General features: G+C 38.8%; 1 protein-coding gene across 5 annotated transcripts in view; it reads left to right on the top strand.

Moving 5' to 3' along the window:
• The first annotated feature begins 2,074 nt into the window (after positions 1 to 2,074).
• The window catches only part of LOC120312438 (acyl-CoA (8-3)-desaturase-like), a 43,740-nt gene continuing 28,338 nt past the window's right edge, over positions 2,075 to 17,476 (top strand). For 2 of the 5 annotated variants that reach the window (XM_039353165.1, XM_039353163.1), the window contains exons 1-3: positions 2,076 to 2,348; positions 10,751 to 10,861; positions 13,193 to 13,390. In XM_039353165.1, the coding sequence (XP_039209099.1) occupies positions 2,106 to 2,348; positions 10,751 to 10,861; positions 13,193 to 13,390 (552 nt within the window). In that variant the 5' untranslated portion in view covers positions 2,076 to 2,105. Of the gene's footprint in view, positions 2,349 to 10,750; positions 10,862 to 13,192; positions 13,391 to 17,476 lie in introns of all 5 variants that reach the window. The other 3 variants (XM_039353167.1, XM_039353164.1, XM_039353166.1) reach the window with 3 other exon arrangements.

The following is a 17,476-nucleotide window of genomic DNA, read 5'->3' as shown; positions in this document are numbered from 1 at the left end:
TTCAAATGTTGACAAGCAAATATGTCAACAATCAGTTTTGAAAATTAACCAATCTTTATGCCCTGCAAATCCACAATTCTTGATAGATTCCATATAATTGAGATATTCTTAAAAACAATGCATGAATCTTTAATATGCAGCAATTGAACCAAATTCATGTTAACAGTCCTTCTGATGTCAGCCCAAAGTGATGACAATAGAACATATGGGATGATATTTTATTTTTTTTGTTGCATCTCCAATAGTCTTAGCTGCAAGACAGTTATAACCTTCTGTATAAAGTATTTTAAGGTGTCCAGTATACTTGAAGCATTGACAAATTTAATCAGTGGTGGGATTCAGCCATTTTGCACCACTTCAGCAGAACCAGTAGCTAATTTTCTTGTTGCCCAGGCCCAGAATGGACTTTTGGAAGTGGCATCCACACAGAGAACCAGTTGTTCACTTATTTGAATCCCACCACTGAATGTAATTGTATTCCTTTTAAGAACATACAAAACAAATTTCAAATTATTTATTGACTTTCCTTTGATTTATCAAAACAAAATAGTCAAGTTTATTATTCCAGACATTCTGTACATAACTAGTTGTATCCTTCAATATCCTATTCACCAAATATTTAATTCTCAAGTAGAATAACCAAAAAAAAAAAAAAAAAACCACTCCACTCTAAGGCATTTTTGCAATTCTGCAAATGCTTTTAAAAATGTTTTCTCCAAACTGAATTGATCCAAAGCAATAATACCATAGAAAGGCTACTTTGTCCTTCTCAAATAACTAACATGTGCTATTTTTTTCAACTGAGATTATTTCATAGTGTAAGTTATTCACTGTGAATACTTTGGTATAGGTCTGGTATAATAGTTAAGGCACCCATTTAGTGTAGATCCAGTTTGGTGTAACAGTTAAGACACCAGACTAGAAACCAGGAGACTTTGAGTTCTAGTTCTGCCTTAGGTACAAAGCCAGCTAAGTAACGTTGGGATAGTCACTCTACCCCAATGCTAGGAAACAAGCAATGGGAAATGATCTCTGAAATATTGCCAATAAAATTTATCCAGTCAGGCACTGGGATTTGAATGGCACCAAAAAAAAAGCATCTTCCTTGTATAATGAGATTAAAAATTTGTTTGGAATGTGTAAAGCTATTAAGTTCAATCCATTTATTAGTGATCCAGTCCTGGCCAGTTCCCCATGACAGACAAATGCTACCAGTAGGACGTGAGATTTGTCACTGTAATGCTTTGACAAATGAAAAGCTTTTTTCAGATTGTGCCACGCTCCTTTTTCTGCTGCAGGTAGAAATTCTCAACCTGTGACATTCCAGGGATGAGGAGGAGGCAGAAAGAGAAGAACCAACTCTGAATCTTTTGAATCACAAGCCAGCCTATTCTCCAAAATGAACCAATACTGGCACAACTGATTTCGGCCCCATCACTACCAGTTGGGGAAGTCAAGCTTTACAGACACCCTTCCCCCCATGGATCTGGACTGCAGGAGGATTTCTGTCACTCTTCTCCGTCCCAAACTTTTCTAAGAAGTGTGTGCGCATCCTCCATCCGTGGTGCGAACATGCAAAGTAAGCATGAAGACATTCGGGAAGAGCTTAACTTCAGACTGAATCGCAGGCTGGCATGTGATCGAATTGCCTCCCGTGACTGCGGGGCTAAAGAAACGGGGAGATCTTGCTTCTTGGTGAAATCAAGTTAAAATAGAGGCTCCACAGAGAGACTCCAAAACTTGTTTCCCAGGTTACTGAAATCAACCGAAGGGACCTTAATTCTTATCGTTTTGCTTGCGAAGAAATGGGATTTCTATGAAACCAATAAAAGGAGTTTGCTCCCCTTACTGCAAAAAAAGCTGCCAGCCGCCAGCTCCTCTTTCGTACTCGAAATTCCGAACCTCCCAGGATCGGCCGACTTGGATTTTGCGGCACCTCCCTCTCCGCCGTTTGTTCTCCACGAGAGCAGCGCCAGTGAAACTCTGTCGGCCAATCGGAGACGGAGAAGGGGGGAATCTCCCTCGCCAGGACCCGCCCAGCCCGCCCTCCCGCTGGTGCTGAAAAGGACAGTGCCAGGTTCCCCGAAGCCTCAGTCGGGGGGGAGATGGCTTCCCAGCAAGGAGAAACCGGGGTCAGGCAGAGGAGAGAGGCTGATCCCGCGGCCGATCTGTCCCGCCCTTCGCGGTGGTTTACCTGGGACGAGATCGGGCTGCGCACTGGCCAGGGAGACCCGCCACAGGAGCGCTGGCTGGTGATCGACAGGAAAGTCTATGACGTCAGCCGCTTCTACAGGAGGCACCCAGGGGGTTCTCGGACCATCGCAAGCTTCGCAGGGCAGGACGCCACGGTAAGGCGCGCGGCAGGGGGCGAGACGGAGAATCGGGTGTTTCCAATCCCTTGCAGCAGTGAATCTTTCACGTTTCGTGTCAACGCTGGATTCCTTTTTCTTGCTGTTGTTACTTCTTTTTTAGCTTATTTCATTTATATTGCACTAAGATATATGTAAGGATAAATCCATCTATGATGCCAGGTATGGATTTCTTCCTTTCCTTTTGGAAATAGACTTTTTCCCCCAATTCCTTCTTTCTAACATACTCTAATCCAATTTAATCTAATCACTGATTTTCTCCATGACATTCTGTCCCTAATCTGACGTTCCAATGTAACTGGAAGATTGCTGCTGATCATGTTCTACTTCCTTCCACTTTTCCCAACATTAGAATCTTCTCCGTAGAGCAGAGTCTGCATAATGTGTTCAAAGTAGGATAAGTCCTCAAGTGAGAACTCTGGGTTTAATGGTCCAATGATCGATTGATTTGTTTTCTTGGCTGCCCATGGCATTCTCAGGAGTCTTCTCCAACACTAAAGTTCAAAAACATCAATACTCTTCTTATCCTGCTTCTTCAAAACCCAACTTTCATTTCCATAAAGTGTCACAGGAAATATCATATCTTGCACAATTCTGATATTTATAGACATAGACATATCATAGCATTTGAATAACTTTTCCAAGCCCTTCATGGCTGCTCTACTAAATGCTAATCTATGGCAGATTTCGTATTGTTGATGGTTGATCCTAAAAGACGTAAGCTATCTAACACTTCAATGCCTTCATTATCAGTTCTAAGGCTGGTTCTTCTATCTGTTGTAATTCATTTGGTCTTCTTTATATGTTATTTTAGTCTCAGGTTTTTTCCATTGTACTCCTTGGCTTTTATTATTAGAGCTTGCAGATCCTCTGCATTCTCAGCTATTAGGATAGTGTCATCAGCCTAGCCCAGATTCTTGATGTTTGTTCTCCAACCATGGAGATCTTCCAAATCAGTTTCCCTTAATATACAATACAGTATATACAGCATATAGGTTGAATAAATAAGGGAGAGTATACTGTATAGCTTTGTTGCACTCCTTTGCCATCCTGGAGCCAGCCTGTTCTGTTCATGTTGACCCTTCTTTGCTAGTATATAAGCTTTTCATAAGAACAGTGAGATATTCTGGGATTCCCATTTTTGTAAGCTTATTCAACAGCTTAATGTGATTGACAAAATTAAAAGCCATTCTATGATAAAAGAAACATATATTGACGTCTTAGTATTTTTTTCTCTATTATCCATCATGCATCAGCTATAATGTCTCATGTTCCTCAGCCTATTTTAAAGCCTGCTTGAACATTTGGAATCTCTTTTTCTATGTAGGGTTCTTATCTGCATTGGATGATCCCTGTATTAATAACTAACCTGAAAGGAATGACTAATGAATATGACCAAAGCATAAGAATTAGTTCTAAAATAATACATTCAAGATGAATTGCAGAGGAAAAAAAACGCTGTATATTAATTGTTCAATAAAGGTAGTAAAGAAAGAACAGGCATGAAAGAAGATAAAGGAAAAACATTTTCTCAACTCCTGTTTTGGCTCAGAGTTTTCAGAGAAGGGGATATTTATTTCACTGGGTAATTCAGAAGAGCAGGTTAAAGAATCTAGTTTCCCTGAAAGGAAAAGGCAGAAACTGAATCTCCAGGTCAAACTGATTGATTGATTCCAATTGTATCATGTCACTATCCAAGTAAAATTCTTGAGAGTTTACATATATAAACTGTAAACCATCCATGATAAATATTAAAATAAGATAATTGCAACAGAAACCAACATAATCATACACACACACACACACACACACACACACACACACAAAAAAATCAGATAAATCAAACTTTTATTTTTAAAAAAACAAATAAAATATGATTAAATCAGAATAGAATGCTTTGTGGAACAATTCAATTTTCTACATCCTCCCAAATATGATCATTCTGATTTCTACTGAAAAACTCTTATCACAGAACTGGCACTGCTGCTTACAGTAGGGAACTAGAAGTAGCTTCTTCAGGGATGATCTTATAGGCCAGGCCAATTTTGTACGTCCATTATCACTCTTAAATTGTTTTTAATTTGTCTCTTTGGTAGAAAGCCGTTTTGGTCTGAATGTATAAATTCAATTAAGTATCTTTTCAGTCTCTCTGTCATTATTGAAGTAAAAATTTTATAAGCCACATTCAGTAATGATATCGGTCTGTAATTTTTTATCTGTGTCAAATCTGAATCTTCTTTTGGTATTAAAGTAATATTTGCTTCTATCCATGTGTTTGGGAGTTTAGCCTCCAACAAAAGTTCATTGCAAACGTCTTTCAACAGTTCACTCAGTGTATCTTGTAGGGTTTTATATAACTCCGCCAGTAGTCCATCTGGCCCCAGTGTTTTCTCAATTTTTTGCCTTCTTATGGCCTCTATTATTTCCATCATTGTAATTTTTTCCTCTAACATAGTCTTATAAATTTCTGGAATTTTCTTTTAGATATTGGATCATTCTCTCTCTTGGAATTTCTTCTATATCATACAGTTTCTTCTAGTATTCTTTAATTATCTTTTTTATTTCTTCATTTTTAAATTGTAGACAACCTTTTTCATCTGTTAAATTATGTATCATTTTTTTCTCCTTCTGTTTTTTAAGTTTATAAGCTAACCATCTTCCTGGTTTATTTGCATTTTCAAAAAATTTTTGTTTTGCTCTTTTTATTTGCTGTGCCAATTTTTCTGAATCCAACAGATTTAGTTTAAGTTTTATTATTTTCATTACTCTTTTCAAAGTCTTCTTCTGTGGGTTCATTTGTAGTTCTGATTCTAGTTTTCCAATTATTTTTTTAATCGTACATATTGCTGTCTTTTCTGTTTGTTTTTCTTTGCCATGTATGTTATAGCTATACCTCTAAAATATGCTTTGGTTGTATCCCATACATTTTGTAATGTTGTGTCTTCTTTTTTGTTTTCTTTAAAGAACAACTCCATTTCTTTTTTTGCTAGTTCTATAAATTCTCTTTCTTTTAAAATAGATTGGTTCAAAGTCCATCTTAGTTTTATTTTGTATTCCTCTCCACACCACTTTTAAAGGGTTATGGTCTGCCCATGTACCTGGTTCTATCTCAATTTCCTGCATATTCGTCCTCAATTCAGATGTCATCCAAATCATGTCGATTCTGGACCAGGATTTTTGGCTGTTTGAATAAAATGTATATTGTAATTTTCCTGGATTTATTTCCCTCCAAACATCTTGTACTCCAATTTCTTCTATCATATTGAAAAAAATCTTAGGTAGTCTTCTTCTTCCGGTTTTTCCTCTTTTACTGCTTTTATAGTCTATTGTCCCATCTACGGCTGCTGGACTTGGGTTTGGCTACTCTAAAGAAAATAAGAAATAGGGGAGACATGATAGCAGTATTCCAGTATTTGAGGGACTGCCATCAAGAAGAGGGGGGCACATTATTAATCAAAGCACCAGAGGGCAGGACAAGAAACAATGGCTGGAAACTGATCAAAGAGAGAAGCAACTTGGAATTAAGGAGAAACTTCCTGACAATGAGCACGATTAATCAGTGGAACAGCTTGCCTCAAGAAATCATGGGCACTCCATCACTGGACAGTCACTTGTCTGAGATGGTATAGGTCCTCCTGCTTGAGCAGGGGGCTGGACTAGAAGACCTCCCAGGTCCCTTCCAGCTCTATTCTATTCTAATTGATTTTAGATATAAAGATGAAATTTTAAAAGAAATGTTTAGAACTTTAAACAAATATAAAAGAGTTTTCCCTTTAAGGTCAAAAATTTTGAAAGAATAGGGTGATTTTTGTTAATATAGACAATGACTTGTTGTTTTAACCATTCAGTCATGTCCGACTCTTAGCAAATGCTCTCCATGCTACCCTATCAAGCACAGCTTCTTTCAATTATTGAACGTTCATCATTGTATCAGCTTTGATGGTGTGATGACCCAAGGCCCCGAACGGAGGCAAAGCAGTCGGCTGGCAAGAGCAACAGTTTTTTAATCACTGCCAAGGTTTCCCAAAAGCTCCCACATATGCTGGCAAGAGTTCAACCAATACAGTCAGGGAAGTTTACAATATTCTCAGGACAAGACAGATAACAAGAAAATGTAAAGAGTCCTTTTAACTCTCAGCTTGCTTGCAAACTGCAAGGAGAGACTCAGGAATGCAGTCTGTGGTCGTGAAGCAGGAAACAAACAAATTCAAAGTATCCAGGTTAAAATAAGACAAGAGCACAATTCACAACTATCTCAAGATACCACGATAAATGCCCCACCCCACATCGTCTCCTTAAATCCTAATCCCCAGGTGTGCCTTGTGAAATGGGGCGGGACGCTCTCCTCCCGATCAATTGAGCCTGCCTCTGTTGTTCTCTCCTCCTCTCTGCTCTCCTTGCTCTAGGACAGTGGTTCTCAACCTGGGGGTCGGAACCCCATTTGGGGTCGAACGACCATTTCACGGGGGTCGCCAGACAACGCAGTCCGCCATTTTTCCCCCCTTTTCCTTAGCTGTGCTACTCCATTTTATTCTATTGGCTTTTGAAAGCCAATAGTATAGACTCTCTTGAATAGAGTCTAATTCTATTTATTTTTATTTTATTTTATTTTTAAAATTTATAAGCCGCCCCACTCCCGGAGGACTCTGGGCGGCTAACAATAAAAAACACATAAAACATAACAAAACAAACAGTACAAAAACAGTCATCCAGGGGTCAGATTTCATAAACCCCAGGCCTGCCGGAAAAGCCAGGTCTTAAGAAGCTTACGGAAGACCAACAGGGTAGGAGCGGTCCTAATCTCCGGGGGAAGCTGGTTCCAAAATGTGGGCGCCATCACAGAAAAAGCCCTCCTCCGCGGCCCTGCCAAATGGCACTGCTTGGCCGACGGGACCTGAAGGAGGCCCAGCCTGTGGGCTCTAACCGGACGAAGGGAACTATGAGGTAGTAGGCGGTCTCGCAAATAGCCTGGCCCTGAGCCATATAGAGCTTTAAAGGTAATAACCAACACCTTGAATTGGACCCGGAGACCAATAGGCAACCAGTGCAGCTCACGGAGGATAGGTGTAACATGGGTGTATCGAGGAGCACCCACTATCACTCGCGCGGCTGCATTCTGGACCAACTGTAGACTCCGAATACTTTTCAAGGGTAGCCCCATGTAGAGTGGATTGCAGTAGTCCAGACGTGAGGTGACAAGGGCATGAGTGACTGTAAGGAGAGCCTCTCGGTCCAGGTAGGGTTGCAACTGGTGCAACAGACGTACTTGTGCAAAGGTCCTCCCAGCCACAGCCGTCAAATGATGTTCCAAATTCAGCTGTGGATCAAGGAGGACACCCAAGTTGTGAACCCGCTCCGAAGGGGGTATATTTTCCCCCGCAAGAGTCAACACTGGACAGTCGACATGATCCTTGGGAGCCAACATCCAGAGCCACTCGGTCTTGTCAGGATTGAGCCTGAATCTGTTGACCCCCATCCAGACCCTCACGGCTTCGAGGCAACGGCCCATCACATCGGCCGCTTCACTGAGAGAGCTCGGGGAGGAGATATATAACTGGGTATCATCAGCGTACTGATGAAACCTCACCCCGTGCTGTCTGATGATCTCACCCAGTGGCCTCATATAAATGTTAAATAGGAGGGGGGAGAGGACCGACCCCTGCGGCACACCGCATTCAAGGGGCCTCGGGGTTGACCTCTGCCCTCCCACCAATACTGATTGCGACTGGCCAGAGAGGTAGGAGGAGAACCACCATAAAACGGTGCCTCCCACTCCCACCCCTTCAAGTCGTCGCAAAAGGATACCATGACAATGGTATCAAAAGCCGCTGAGAGGTCAAGTAGAACCAAGACAGAGGAGTAACCCCTGTCTCGGGCCTGCCAGAGATCATCCATCAGCGCAACCAAAGCGGTTTCTGTGCTGAAGCCAGGCCTGAAACCAGATTGAAAAGGGTCTAGATAATCCGCTTCATCCAGAGACCGTCGGAGCTGGAGCGCCACCATTCTCTCTACAACCTTCCCCACAAAGGGGAGATTGGAGACTGAACGGAAGTTATTTAAGTCAGCCGGGTCCAGGGTAGGCTTCTTGAGAAGGGGCCTCACAACCGCCTCCTTCAAGGATTGCGGGAAGGACCCCTCCCTCAACGAAGCGTTGATCAATTGAGCCGAGGTGGCACAGCAGTTAGAGTGTAGTACTGCAGGCCACTTTAGCTGACTGTGTTCAGCAGGTCAGCGGTTCAAATCTCACCGGCTCAAGGTTGACTCAGCCTTCCATCCTTCCGGGGTAGGTAAAATGAGGACCCAGATTGTTGGGGGCAATGTAAATATATATATACATTGCTTACTGGTGTACACCGCTTAGAGAGTGCTTGCATTTAAAGCGGTATATAAGTCTCATAAATAAATAAATAAATAAATCAACACCTGGAGCCAGCCTTGTGTCACCTCCTTGGCAGCCGAGACCAACCAGGAAGGACACGGGTCCAATAAACAAGTGGAGGCACTCATAGCTCCCACCACTCTGTCAACATCCTCAGTGGTCACAGACTCAAATTCATCCCATAAAGCTGAGCTAAGACCTGCCCCAGCCAATAGGAATTGTCCAGGCTGTCTCTGCCCTGCTGAGCCCGCCAAAAGTCCCATTCTGCAAACGGTGCTGCACCAGTTGAGTAGTCCTCGACTTACGACTGGTTGAGTAGTCCTCGACTTACGACCGGTTGGGGGTCGTGGCATTAAAAAGGTTGAGAACCACTGCTCTAGGATCAGGTGGGGGGGGGAGGCTTGCTCCTTACCTGAACTCTGCCTTCCCTGTTCCAAACCTGAAGGGCCCTGGCCTGCCTCAGTCTGCTCCTCCCTACAGTCTTCCGAAGCCACAGACACCCCCTCCTGAGCCTCAACAGGGAACTCCATGTCTTCCTCAGAGTCAAGCTTGGACAGAGGCATGACAGATGGTATCAAGCCAGCTTGTTCTGTACTTGCCCTTTCTTATTATTCCACTAACTATATTCCTAGCATCATTGAGTTCTCAAATGAATTTACATGCATGATATAACCAAAATAAATCAAATGTAGTCTTGTGATTTTGGTTTCTAATGATGTGTCTGGTTTTATACCAGGGGTGTGGAACCTTGGCTCTTTTATTACTGAGCTGGCTCAGGAATTCTGGGAATTTAAATCCACAAGTCATAAAAGAGCCAATGTTCCCCACCCCTGTTTTATACAATTCAGCATCTCTCTGTTGGTCGCTCTGTACGCAATAATTTATACCAGCACCACAGTTAAAAGACATCAGTTCTTCTATCAGCTGTTTTTAGTGTCGAACTCTCAAACTCATACATCATTATTGGGGAAACTATTGCTCTAACTAGCCTGCTTTTTGTATTTATATCAATATCTCTACTTTTTCCGATCTTATTCATGTTAACCATTGTAGTGTGGCCTAAGATTAGCCTATGTTTGATTTCAGGAGTAGAATGGTCAATGTAAACAATTTTATGATCTAGGGAGGGTAAATTCTCAAACTTAATTCAATTTCCTCCTTGTTGATTTTAAATATCTCATGTCCTTCTGCAGTTGTTGTCATTATCTTTGTTTTCCTGATGTTAAGACCCAATCCTATTCGTTTCACTTTCATCCTGATTTTCCAGATCATTTTTTTCCAGGTCTTCCTTATTTTTGGCTAATAGTGCTGCATCATCTGCGTATCTCAAATTATTTATGGTTCTTTCCCCAATCTTTATTCCACCCTCAGGCAATTCCAGGTCTAATTTTCACATGATTATTTCAGCATACAGATTGAACAAAAATGGTGATAAAATATATCCCTGTCTAACTCCCTTACTGATGCTGAACCAATTTGTGGCACCATAGACTGTTCTCACTGTTGCCTCCTGATCAGTGTACAGTGATCTGATAAGTCTGGTCAGGTGGGTTGGGACACCAAGGTCACGCAAGCCCCCCATAGCTTATTGTGTTCTATACAGTCAAAAGCTTCTCTGTAATCAATAAACCACATATATAGATCCTTTTGATATCTATTTGCTCTTTCCATAATCCATCTAATATTGGCAATGTGATCTTGAGTGATGCAACCCTTTCTAAAGCCAACTTCTACGTCAGGTAATTCTTGATCAATGACATTCTGTAGCCTCTGTTTAATGATCTTTGCTGGCATGAGAAATCAATGCAATCTTGCGATAGTTGGAGCAGTCGCTGGCATCACCTCCTTCCTCCTGGAAATTATGCCTGTGATGCCTCAAATTGGAAAGAAGAAATGTAAAAATCAAGTATAATCACTTAGCCTAAACATGTTTCTTCCAGGTTGCCTTTAAACTGGTTCTTTATTATTATTATTTTCTTTTTTCTTTATGCTTTGGCTTTAGGATCCTTTCACAGCCTTTCATGTTGACAAGACTCTAGTAAGGAAGCACATGGCATCACTTTTGATTGGGGAATTGGCACCTGATCAGCCCAGCTTTGAACCTAGTAAAAATGTAAGTTTGGAGACAGAAAATTGAGGTAGTGGCCTATGGTGTTAAAATGCAAAGCCTTAAATAATATAAGGCTTGACTCAAAGATAACTTTTGTCATTAAAACGTATCTGCTATTAAGATCAACAAAAGAGATTTTTACTGTATAAGGTATTCTTCAATCTTTCTGCATTGCCCTTGTACTTCACCCCAATCTCTTGGCATTTATAAAAACAGTAAAAGTCCATTTCCTTCAGCAGACTTTTAATTATGAAGTGATCTTAGTATCTGCCATTTCATTCCCTTCCACTCTCCACCTCATTGCCCTGAAGCCCCACTTGATCCTCCCCAAATACATCTGAAGGATATCTTCACTACCACTCACACTCAGCTTCCTCTCATCCCCCTGTCTGCTTCCACTAAGCAAGCAGGACTCGAATCCACAGGTGAGAATAACACGGAGAGAACCCTGTTTGCTTCTTTAGGCTCCACAGATTCAACCTGAACCCAAATAATCCCACAAGATGAGGTTTCTGTCATCTCAACGTCATATCCAGGTAGCATCCAATGTACACAGTTTTCTCCTCTTCATGCTCCGGATGCAGAGTAAACTCATTTCATGTCCCATCAGATGATCTTGCATCTGATTTTGCCAAACAAGATCTAAGGTACTTTTAAAAATGCAGCTGGGCAATAAGGTTGATTAAGTAAACTTGGTTCTTTCAGGTTGCCTTCCTCAGCCTCCACCTAATCAATCCCAGCCTTAAAATTATTAAGCAGGTGGTTGCAATACAGCCTCAGAGAGTCTGGAGAAAATAGTTTATCTGGATCCTTTTCAGTCAGGTTTCAGGCCTGGGCACAGCAATGAAACAGCACTGATCATGCCTGTGGATGGCCTGTGGTGGGACTTCTGGCCAATGGGCATCAAATGATGTGACTGTGATGAAAGCAGTAATATAGGAAAGAAATAATATAGGTGGATTCATAGATGGTACTATCCGCCAGTAACAGTTCTATAACTATTTAATAATAAATATTTAATATTAATTAATAATCCATATTAACTACATATTTTATAACAGTAATAAAATACTACATTTAAGTGAATTTGGAATAAATTACAAATGCAATCTATAAATGAATGTAATGAACAAATATAGACTACAATAAATATTTGAACACCACACTCTGAATAACACAACACTCTGTGTTTTTTTAAAACTAATAACAATAGCAATAGTACTTAGACTTATATAACAGTTCAGAGTGCTTTACAGGCCTCTCTAAGTGGTTTACAGAGTCAGCATTTTGTCCCCAACAATCTGGGTCCTCATTTTACCGACCCCGGAAAGATGGAAGACTGAGTCACCCTGTAAGCCAGTCAGGATCGAACTCCTGGCTGTGGGAAGAATTAGCCTGCAATACTGCATTCTAATCACTGCACCATGTCTTCTAATAACCCTCTGATCACAAATCAGTATGTGCATTGGAGGAGTCTATAAATTGGTGCCATCTTGTGGACACTCAAGAAAGCTATATCAATTTGTGATAAAATTATTTTATTTAACACAGTGATTAGGATTCCAAGATCCCTTTCACAGTTGCTACTATTGAGCAAGGTACCCCCTATACTATACTTGTGCATTTGTTTTTTCTTGACTAAATGTAGAACCTTGCTTTTTTCACCATTGAATTTCATTGGTGAAAAAAGTAAGGTTCTACATTTAGGCAAGAAAACCCAGTTATCACCAGTTATTTCTTTCTCTGTGTGTGTCAGTTTCTCCATTACACGTAGACCTCGGTTTATGACCACAACTGAGACCAAAATTTCTGTTGCTAAGCTAGATAGTTGTTAAGTGAATTTTGGTCCGTTTTACAATCTTTCTTGCCACGGTTGTTAAGTTAATCACTGCAGTTGTTAAATTAGTAACATGGTTGTTAAGTGAATCTGGCTTCCCCATTGGCTTTGCTTGTCAGAAAGTTGCAAAAAGTGATCACATGACCCCCGGAACATTGCAACCGTCATAAATATGAGCCAGTTGCCAAGTTTCTGAATTTTGATCACATGACCAAGTGGGATGCTGCAACAATTCTAAGTGTGAAACATGGTCATAAGTAACTTTGAATGGTCATTAATTGAATAATGAATGATGATCCATATGTCCCAAAAGTGGCTTGTAAATTGTCTAACAGTTTCCTCTTAATTCCTCTATAAAACTTTTGGCAGGAAAAGGATAGTTCGGACAGCAATTCCACCAAGAGTTCTTGATGTTAACTGTTGGGGCCACTGACTAGCTGTACAGGATTCATGGAGTCAAAATACCTGCAAATTTGTTGCGTTTTTTTTTTCCTTAGAAATTATTAGTAGAAGATTTTCGGGAGCTGGTGTCCACTGTTGAAAAGATGGGACTCTTCAAGCCAAACCAATTCTTCTTTTTCCTGATGCTTCTGCAGATTTTACTGCTGGATGCTGCTGGCTGGTTTGTGATGTGGTATTTTGGGACATCTATAACACCTTTTCTTATTGCGACACTTTGTTTGACCTTTGCACAGGTAATTTGCTTGATTTTATTTTTAGACAAAATTAAATTTCCCATTAGATAGGATTCCTACAGCACAAGATCTTTTAACTAAATTAGAAAATAATTTCTCTGCAAGGAAAATAACACCTATTCCGTTGATATGAGCCTTCAGAGATTTGCTCTGAACTGTTTGGAAGAATGAAGGTTGAGGAAGACTAAGCAATTCAGTTAGAGAAAAAACTACTTTTATTTTGCCCAACAAATGATTCTGCCAACAATTTTATTTTATTCAAAAGGTTAAAATACAAAAATAAACAGTGACAAAACTAAACAAAAACATTGAAAAAATAGGAATTTTTTAAAAAGGATAAAAACACATATTATGGTTAAACATTGACAAAAACTATTGCAACAAAAATAGCTTCCCCCACTTGCAAAGCAAGTCCAAAATTGATAAGCTTGTACATCTATTTGCAACCCAGTTGACCTGTCATACCTTACATATATGAAAGAAAAAATAGTAAACAGGTTAAGCAAAATTAATGTTCAAAGCACTCTATTAACAGTCTATTGTTGTAATTTACTCATAGAAAGTCTACACAGTTTCTTATTTATCATAAATTGCCCCAATCATTATCTCTGAGCCCAGGATCAAATACCTTTCTTTGGTGAAACCGTTGCTTGGGTTTTTTGTTTTGTTTTGTTTTGTAAAAAATTTTATTTTCAATTTTACAATACATAACAATCTTACAAATACTTCAGATAAAAAATAAAACAAATTAATACACACCACATTTGGTCTTGCCCGCCCATTTCCCCCCAAACCGCATCCCACCTCAAACCATCTTACTTCTTTCCCTCTTTTTCTTCACTCATTCCCTCTCCTCCTTCACCTCCACTTTCCTACTTACTTCTCACCTTCTTCTTCTCCCTCTTGATGCGGTCCAGGGGAAATGCCCGAGCAGTTCCTCTCTCAAAATTAAAACATTAATATTATATACAATAAGACTATTTCTACTTTATCTGAACTACTTAAACTCAACCCATCCACCCCCCACCCCCCCTCCCCGACTTCCCAGAGCAAAATACAGGATTATGCAAACATATTAAGCATAATCTATTTAAGTTTACTAATTATACAACGAACAAAATCATAAAAACCCTTAACTCTCTTCAAACTTTAACATCATAAGTTTATAAACAAAATCATTACTCATAGAATAAGTGAAACTTTGTAGTTCCATATTTCTTCTGAACATATTCTATCCATCTTCTCCATACGTTAAAATATCTCTCTTGTGAATGGTCCTTTAAATAAGCAGAAATTTTTGCCATTTCTGCTAAATTTGAAACCTTAAATACCCATTCTTCTAAAGAAGGCAGAGTATCCTTCTTCCAATATTGACCCACCAGTAATCTTGCTGCTGTTATTAAATTCAACATTAAAATAGTTTCTTTAACATCAAAGTCCACAAAAATTCCCAAAAGAAACAGTTGGGGAGTAAACTTAATCTTCATTTTAAAAACCTTTTGAATGTTCCACCAAATCATAATCCAGAAGGCTTTAATAACTTTACAAATCCACCAAACATGAAAATAGGTTGCATCCAAGCAACCACATCTCCAACATTTAGGTTGCAGGTTCGGGTACATACAAGACAGCTTTTTAGGATCCAGATGCCATCTATAAAACATTTTATAAAAATTTTCCCTCAAATTCTGGGCCTGCGTAAATTTAACATTTCTAGTCCAAATTACCCCCCATAACTCCAACAAGATTGGTTCTTGAATATTCTGGGCCCATTTAATCATACAATCTTTAACTAACTCTGTTTCTGAATCCAATTTTATTAACTCATTATAAATTCTTTTAATATGGGCACATTTCTGATCCTTGATCTGAATTACCAAATTTTCATCTACTAAAGTAATTCCCACTTTCTTATCCAAAGTCCATCTCTGCACAATTTGCAAATATTGAAACCACGATTGTAAAATGTTTTCTTGCCTTAACACATCAGAAGACTTTAATTGCCAATCAGTACCCGACCAAATAAGTAACTCTTTATACGAAATGTTGTCAAAATTCACCCCCTTTGAAACCCCCTGGATTGCTTGTCCAGGGATCCCCCAAATAGGTATTTTATAATTTAACTTATAATAATATTTTTTCCAAACTCGAACTAAAGCATATCTTAAAATATGTGACTTAAAGACTGAATCTACTTTCTTATCAAAAATTAAATATGCATGCCAACCATATAATTAATCCCACCCTTCAAAAACAAGAATATCTCTATTTGTTAAATTAAGCCAGTCACTTACTAAAGTTAAAGTGGCCGCATCATAATATAATTTCAAATTTGGTGCTTTAAGTCCACCTCTTTCTTGAGCATCTTGTAAAATCTTAAACTTTACCCTTGATTTCTTCCCGCCCCAAATAAATTTATTTATTTATTTTTTTATTGAAAATTTTTAAATTTTACAAAAAAGAAATTCCCTTCCCCAAACCCTCCCAACCCTCCCCTACCCTCCCCGGACCTTCCCAGAGCTGAATACAGGCTTAATTAAAATTTTAAAAAAATCTTAAAACATGTATAAACCATAAACAAATCTAAATACATTGATTAAACAAATTATAAAATAATTAACAACAATATATAAAGAAAACAAGAAGAAAGAAAGAAAAGAAACAGAAAGAGAAAAGATAAAATGAAAAAAGAAAATAAAAAATTAAAAAAATATCTATAAAATATCTTAAACTTTAAATATAAATTATTCAAAAACTAAATGATATTTTTTTATATCCAACTTATATTGTATGAAATCTATCCATCTTTTCCATACCAGGAGGTACTTCTCTTGCGATTGATCTTTCAAGAAAGCCGAAATCTTTGCCATTTCCGCCAAATAAGAAACTTTAAGAAACCATTCTTGCAACGTAGGCAAAGATTCCTTCTTCCAATATTGCCCTACCAACAACCTAGCCGCTGTAATTAAATTTAACATTAATATAGTCTCTTTGTTGTCACAATCCGAAACAATACCCAACAAAAACAGTTGTGGGGTAAATTTTATCCTTCTTTTAAAAATTCTTTGAATATTCCACCATATCTTAATCCAAAAAGCTTTTATATTTTTACATGACCACCAAATGTGATAATAGGTAGCATCCAAACACCCACATCTCCAACATTTAGGCTGCAAGTCAGGATACATACGAGACATTTTTTTGTGGATGAAAATTTATAAAAATTTTCCCTTAAATTTTGGGCTTGTGTAAATTTGACGTTCCTCACCCAAATAATCTCCCAAGTATCTAATAGGACCGGTTCCTCAAAATTTTGTGCCCATTTAACCATACATTCTTTAACTAATTCTGCTTCTGAATCCAATTCTACTAACACCCCATAAATTCTTTTAATATGAGTTCGTCTTTGATCTTTTATTTGTTTTAACAAATTCTCATCTTTTCTAAGCAAACCCACATTGCGATCTATCTTCCACCTCTCCACTATTTGTCTATACTGAAACCATGAATAAATAATGTTTTCTTGTATTAAATCCTCCAAAGATTTTAATTGCCAATTTTTACCATCCCATCTAAGTAGTTGTGCATAAGAAGCACTATCCATCTTGACTCCTCTCCTTATCCCTTCTATCGCATGCCATGGTATAGCCCATAATGGAATTTTAAAATCACTTCTATAATATTTCTTCCAAACCCAAAGTAGAGAAGTCCTTATAATATGGGATTTAAAAACCCTATCAACCTTTTTATTAAAAATTAAATAGGCATGCCATCCAAAAAGTAAATCCCAACCCTCCAAGAGGAGTACTTCTAACCCAATCACTTATTAATGTTAAAACCGCAGCGTCATAATACAATTTCAAATTCAGTACCTTGAGTCCGCCTCTCTCACGAATGTCTTGTATAATTTTAAGTTTTACTCTTGGTTTTTTCCCTGCCCAGATAAATCTATTGATACCTTTCTGCCATTCATTTAAACTAACCTCATTCTTTAAAATGGGTATCATTTGAAATAAAAAAAGAAACTTTGGCAGAACATTCATTTTAATCGCTGCAATTCTCCCCAAAAGAAATAATTGCAGCTTT

Source organism: Crotalus tigris, unplaced genomic scaffold (genome assembly GCF_016545835.1).
Source record: "Crotalus tigris isolate CLP2741 ecotype Arizona unplaced genomic scaffold, ASM1654583v1 scf7180000018504.2861643, whole genome shotgun sequence".
Taxonomy (NCBI): Eukaryota; Metazoa; Chordata; class Lepidosauria; order Squamata; family Viperidae; genus Crotalus; species Crotalus tigris.
Note: the sequence above shows the minus strand (reverse complement) of the source record. Positions and strands in the feature narration are given on the sequence as shown.